The 6,122-nt window shown below is 42.7% G+C and overlaps 1 protein-coding gene and 1 non-coding gene across 2 annotated transcripts; both read right to left on the reverse strand.

Annotated features, from left to right (window-relative positions):
* Window positions 1–960: 960 nt before the first annotated feature.
* LOC101347038 (60S ribosomal protein L37) lies at window positions 961–3,761 on the reverse strand. The gene is made up of 4 exons (XM_023742018.1): window positions 3,684–3,761; window positions 2,939–3,074; window positions 2,634–2,718; window positions 961–1,077 (listed from the first exon to the last, which is right to left on the reverse strand). Exons 1-4 carry the CDS (start codon window positions 3,684–3,686, stop codon window positions 1,008–1,010), a joined length of 294 nt encoding a protein of 97 aa, XP_023597786.1. The 5' UTR covers window positions 3,687–3,761; the 3' UTR covers window positions 961–1,007.
* On the reverse strand, window positions 1,152–1,231 carry LOC111822711 (small nucleolar RNA SNORD72). The gene has a single exon (XR_002825839.1). It is a non-coding gene; the product is annotated as a small nucleolar RNA SNORD72 (small nucleolar RNA).
* Window positions 3,762–6,122: the final 2,361 nt, after the last annotated feature.

A 6,122-nucleotide genomic window follows, 5' to 3' on the forward strand; every position in this document is an offset into this window, starting at 1 on the left:
ATTAATTATTAGAAACACTGGAAGATTAGGCTAGAAAGATCTTACTAACAAGTCAGACTTCCAATTCTGTTAGGCCAAGATAAACATTAAGTTGCTGTTTTTGTAGGTTAGAAGCTAGCAATTTCATCAACTTGAACCTAAATATTACTAACTTTAGGTATGGCCACTGTAAAAGCACCTTCACTTACTGACCTATAGACTTTGCTCATTTAGTTCTCACAAGCCCATGGGCCAGTTATTAGCCCCCCTTCAGTTTACAAGTGAACACAGGCACAAAAAAGTTAACATCACACTAACAAATGGTAATTGGAATTTGCACCCAGGCAACTGGACTCCAGAATCCATGCCCTTAACCATACATCCTTAAAGTAGAGAGCACAAAGTCTCACGAGGAAGCCCAAAACAGATCTGCAAATCACCAGGGGCTTCTATGCAAGTGAAATGTAAGCCAAATACAAAAGCTTAGATGTGAAGGATGACTTAAGAGGTAAAAAAGAAAAAGCAGGATGAGGGCAAGAATTAGCCAGTATCTTGGGAAAATATTCTAGGCTACAGTAAAGAAAGGTTGGTGATGCACGGGAGATCAGGAGTGCTCAGGTTAAGGTCGTCAGATCTTATGCTAAATGCAACGAAAAGCTATGAGTTAGATAGGGCAGTTTTCTGTTACTTTTATGGTGGCAGTTTCAACATCTGTGTTCCTTTTAATCTTCCTTGTCCCCTTACTTAGCAGTCCAACTAAACTGGTCTTGTCTCATTTCAAAAAAACTGTTTGCCAATAAACCACCAGTACTAAGGAAGGCATGATAGAAAATTTCAGAGCACTGTGTTTAGGAAGAAGTCTTCCCTTAAGAACCGTCACAACTGAGTTCAAGTAAATTTAAGTTGCCTCATTCACCAAACCAATTGTAATTCACTGATACTACAGTTTAACTGACTAAAAATATCTTAAAACACCAGATGTATTTTTAATACCAGAACATTTATTGCACAACTAAGCGTTGATCTCCTTAAGATGAACTGGATGCTGCAACAGCTGCCCTCTTGGGTTTAGGTGTTGTTCCTTCACGGAATCCATGCCTGCACCATGTTAAAAACAACAATTACTTTAGCAATGTTAATACATCCATTTTGTTATTAAACAGAATTTAATAAGCTTATCTCAGTCAAATGCTGAAATCAATATCGTATTCATATGTTCAGACATTTATTTTTACAACATCACTGATAAGCCGCTAGTATAATTGTATTTACTTCCTCCTGCTTGAACCCATCCATTTCAGAGATATAGTCCACTACAATTGTAATAAAAGCTCAACAGTTTATTTGGTCGTACTGATCACTGGGTGTTTCTTCACTGCTTGTCAAGAAAGACCCAAAGTATTTGTAAAAATGTCTTCCTATGCCACGAAGGAGAAATCCTTACTTTCCCTTAACCAAAGTAACAATGTGCAATGACAGATATTTTCTATGTAGCTTACTAAGAGCTTTACATTTTAATTTTGTAACTACTGTTATCCCTCTTTTACAGATTAGTGAATTGAGGCTCAATAAGTTAAGCCTGGCTTCAGTTCATGCTTTGAACTCCTATATAAGCATATTACTCAACACCAAATCTTCACTACTGTACAATGGCGGTTAAGTATAAAAAAAAAGGTCACCACCTCAGCACACGAACACACAACCAAGAGTGTTTACAAAGCTACAAATTGCCTTGCCATCTCTTCAAATTAGAAACTCTGGCACCTAGTGCGTAGAGGTCAGGAGTTTTGCTAAACATCCTACAATGCACAGAGCAGCCCCTGGTAAGTTATCTGGTCCAAAATATGAAGAGCAGGAAGGTTTAGAATCACTGAAATAGAACATAGTGGAAGGTGCACAGGCTTTAAAGTGAGGTCTGCATCATTTTCAATCTCAGCTATGACAAATGGATTAATCCCTATGCAGTTTAAAACTTTAATACAGATTCTCAGTTTAAGTCTTCGGTGGGGCAGAGATTTTTCATTTGTAACAAGCTCTGAAGACCCCATACTTTGAGTAACAGGTTTGTCCTTCTGCAAAAACGCAATACCAATTATGACAGCTTTTAGCTACTGTTATGTGCATTATATAAATTATCCTACAAAATCCCCAAACCAACTTAAACAAAAAAAACCCATCGCCACTGAGTCAATTCCGACTCACAGCAACCCTACAGAACAGAGCAGAACTACCCTATATGGTTTCCAAAGAGCAGCTGGTGGATTCGAACTGCCTACCGTTTGGTTAACAGCCAAGCTCTTAACCATTGTACACCTAGGGCTCCAAAACCAACTTATGAGGATTTTATTCCCATTTTACAAAATCAAACCAGGTAATCCTGACTCCAGACCTCATCCACATGCTATTATCCTTGGTATGAATCAAAATGAGATGTGATTATTACTAGTAAACATCACGTTTTCAGAAATCTACTTCAAACCATACTCTAGGCATTTAACATAACTCGTAGTATTGTTTACCAGAAGATTTTTACCTTCCAATAACTCACCCCCCACTAATCACCAGGGTAATAGCCTTATTTTACACCAAGTAAATGTGAGGATTCTTACCCAAACTCACAGAACCAAGTATTACCGAAAACATATAAACCGTACCTGAATCTGCGATACACAATTTTTAGATGTCTCATTCGACCAGTACCAGTGGTATTTCGTCTTTTAGCCTTGGCACTCCAATTATCTAGAACATAAATGCAGGTAAAATTCCAAGTGGTTTCCCCACAACCTTGTATGCTATGATACTCAAAATACTTAAAGGTGCTTTGATTTATCCCATACACATACAAAAGTTTTATTATTACGCACCAAAAAAAGTCATGTCCCACTCAGATACACTGCAAATCATTATTCTTAATCTCAAGATTAAGAATAACGGTCAGCAGGAAAAACATTCAACTTACACTTTCTCTTGCGCTTGGCAGGATAGCCACATTTGCCACAGGTCGACTTCTGAAGGTGGTAGGCCTTAGAGCCACAGCGGCGGCACAACGTGTGCGTCTTATTGCGACGCTTTCCAAACGATGACGTTCCCTTCGTCTGCAAATTAAGGGGATAAACAAAAAATTCTGCATCTCGCAGATTTCTATACATATCACGTCGTTTCAGGAAAAGCAACTACTGATAAGCTTTAAATGCATTTAATAACTGTTTTTAACTTCTCGTAAATGCACTTAAGGTTACCTAAAGACTTCTGCAGGAGTAGCTGTTTTGAAATCTGCTATTTGTTAATACTGGAGCGAAAGGGGCACATAAGGCGAAAAAACGTAATTTTACCACCTACTCCAAAGCTTAAGGGCTCCCGCCAGGCACGGCCAACAATGAAGTCCTTTGCTCGTACGCCGAGCCAAATACTTCCAAACCACTCTTCTTCCCTCAGCGCTCATCCGAGGGCTTGGCTCTGAGGACTCCCCAAAAGGCACATCGGAGCATGGGACTTAGACCAGCACCAACTCCACCACTGCGCGTTCGGTCCTCCAGGATACAGCTAGGAGCCATTCCTTCGACTTTTGGGGACCCTAGCATGCTCCCTTCCTCTCCACCCGCTTCCCTTATGCGGGACTTTGCCAGTCCCTTACGGATAGCAAGTAGGGCGGCACAAAAAAGAAGGATGGAAGACGATTCAAACAACCCATGCAAACAACTCACCATCTCCCTTCTGCGGCCGAGACCAAAGAGAACGGAAAAGCAGACACTTCCGCTGTATTGCACTCAGAAGCTTCCGCCGAGGGAAGTACTTCCTGCGGAGCGCGGTGCACCGCTCTCAAGCGTCCGTCGCCGCAGTGTAGGTGAGGTCAAGAGGAGGAGCTGGAGCCAGGAGGGACCAATCGAATTTCAGCGCTGGCGGGCAGGCAGGGCTCCCAGCTTGCTAGTGGCTGGATGGGCGTGTCCCCGCTGTACCGGCCTGGGCGCGAGCTGACTTTAGGGAGTGCTTCAATTTTTTCGTCGCTGCTTTTCTCGGGCTTGGCTCCTCATTTTACATCGGATCTGCTGTCGCTTCCCGGAGTCCGCATGGAGAAGCTGGAGTGCGGGGGTGACCTGTCCAGGAGCATCTGCCCCGACTCAGCGCCCTTGGCTTGTGTGATCCGGGTTGGGAATGGGATCCTGATCCAGGAGAAACCACCTTCTCCAAGTTCTCCCTCACTCCGGGCCCAGAAGCTTCTCACTGTGAGGGGTGGCTAAGGGTACAGAGACGGGACGGCCCCCAAGGAGCTGGAGCTCAGAATGTAAAACCAGTTAACCAGTTGCCAAAAGTGGATTCCGACTCACGGCGACTCCTTGTGAAAGACAAATAGTGTTTTTTCTACCATTTATTTATTCCTACCAGTTATTTAGGAGCCCTGGTGGCACAGTGGTTAAGAGCTCATCTGCTAACCAAAAAGATCGGCAGCTGGACTCTACCAGTTATTCAAGGAGTCTTGTATGGTCGCTGGAAGCCTTGGTGGCGTAGTGGTTAAGTGATACTGCTGCTAACCAAAAAAGGTCGGCATTTCGAATCCACCAGGAGCTCCTTGGAAACTCTGTGGGGCAGTTCAACTCTGTCCTATAGGGTCGCTCACTATGAGCCGGAATCGACTCTACGGCAACAGTTTTTTTTTTTGTTTTTTGTTTTTTTTAAGGGATGGAATGGACTCCGCAGCAACAGGTTTGATTTTGTGGTGCAAAGGTTCAGCGTCTGGCGGCTAACTGAAAGGTTTGCGGTTTGAACTCACCAAGACCTGGTGATCTGCTTGCGTAAAGGTTATACCAAGAAAACCCTATGGAGCAGTTCTACTCTGTCTTAAGGAATTGGAATTGACTTGCCCGCATCCAACAACAACCAGTTATTTAGAGGCAAATGAGTTATGTCAAACCTGAATGTGCCAAGGAATTTGTTAAACTGTTTCCTAGTTTCCTGTACTCTACCGTTAGCAATCTGATTCAGCATGTATGGAATAGAGCCTGGAAGAAAGAACTTAAAAAACGCTTTATAGTTTTGAAGTTGGTGATTCACAGACCATCTTGATAAGATAATACATTTGTAACGTCTTACCCAAAAAAAAGCCTCCACCCTGGCAAAAGAGTACCTGAAAGTATTCAAACATTTAAGAGCTAGTAGAGAAAACTGATCCCAAATAACTGTATAATCTGTTTACTTTCTAGAGCAAATTAGAAATTCCTGGCATGTCACATGGGAAATGTTAGCAAAAACAACTGACTAGCAGAACAAGATGAACACCAGGAATCAGAGGTTTGATTCTGACAGGTTAATTGTTGTTGTTAGGCCCCTTGGAGTCAGTTCTGACTCATAGCGACCCAATGAACAACAGAAGGAAAACACTGCCGGGTCCTGTGCCATCCTCACACAGTCGTTGCTGTGTTTGAGCCCATTGTTGCAGCCTCTGTGTCAATCCATTTCCTTGAGGGTCTTCCTCTTTTTCGATGACCTTCTACTAAGCATGATGTCATTTTCTGGGGAGTGGTCCCTCCTAGTAATATGTCCAGAATATGTGAGACGAAGTCTCGCCATCCTTGCCTCTACGGAGCATTCTAGCTGTACTTTTTCCAAGACAGATTTGTTTGTTCTTCTAGCAGTCAATAGGTTAATTAACAGTTTAGCCTAATAAATAACTAGACTCTTTTCTAGAGCTGGGAATAGAAAGATTAACAGGACATAGTACCTGTCCTCATGGAAGTAGTTGATGGACAGGAGAGAGGGGGCGGCACAGGAAGGAAGAGAGTAGGCATATAAATAGTTAACTTCATTATGAATGCTGTACACAGGAAGGAGTGCTTGGGCCAAACTACAATTCAGGAGAGACTTTCTGGTTTAGGTGCTGTATTAGTTTCTTAATGCTACTGTCACTGCTATAAGAAATTACCATAAAATTAGTAGCATAAAACACTGCAAATTATGATTTTACAGTTCTGCTGGTCAGAAGGCCAAAATAAGTCTCCCTAGGCTAAAAGTGGAAAGAGCCCTGGTGATGCAGTGGCTAAGCGAGCTGGGCTGCTAACCGAAAGCTGGCAGTTCAGGCCCACCAGCCACTCCACGCTGAGGGAGAAAGATGTGGCAATCTGCTTCCGTAAAGATTACAGCCTTGGAAA

This window comes from Trichechus manatus, unplaced genomic scaffold, assembly GCF_000243295.1.
Source record: "Trichechus manatus latirostris isolate Lorelei unplaced genomic scaffold, TriManLat1.0 scaffold00197, whole genome shotgun sequence".
In the NCBI taxonomy this organism is placed as follows: domain Eukaryota; kingdom Metazoa; phylum Chordata; class Mammalia; order Sirenia; family Trichechidae; genus Trichechus; species Trichechus manatus.

Bases quoted from the DNA above. Each gene is read 5' to 3' on its own strand.
- LOC101347038 (XM_023742018.1), bottom strand. The intron at 2,719-2,938 runs GTAAGTTGAATG...TTTATGTTCTAG, and splicing joins TGCCAAGCGCAAGAGAAAGT to ATAATTGGAGTGCCAAGGCT. The intron at 1,078-2,633 runs GTACGGTTTATA...AACATGGTGCAG, and splicing joins ATTGTGTATCGCAGATTCAG to GCATGGATTCCGTGAAGGAA.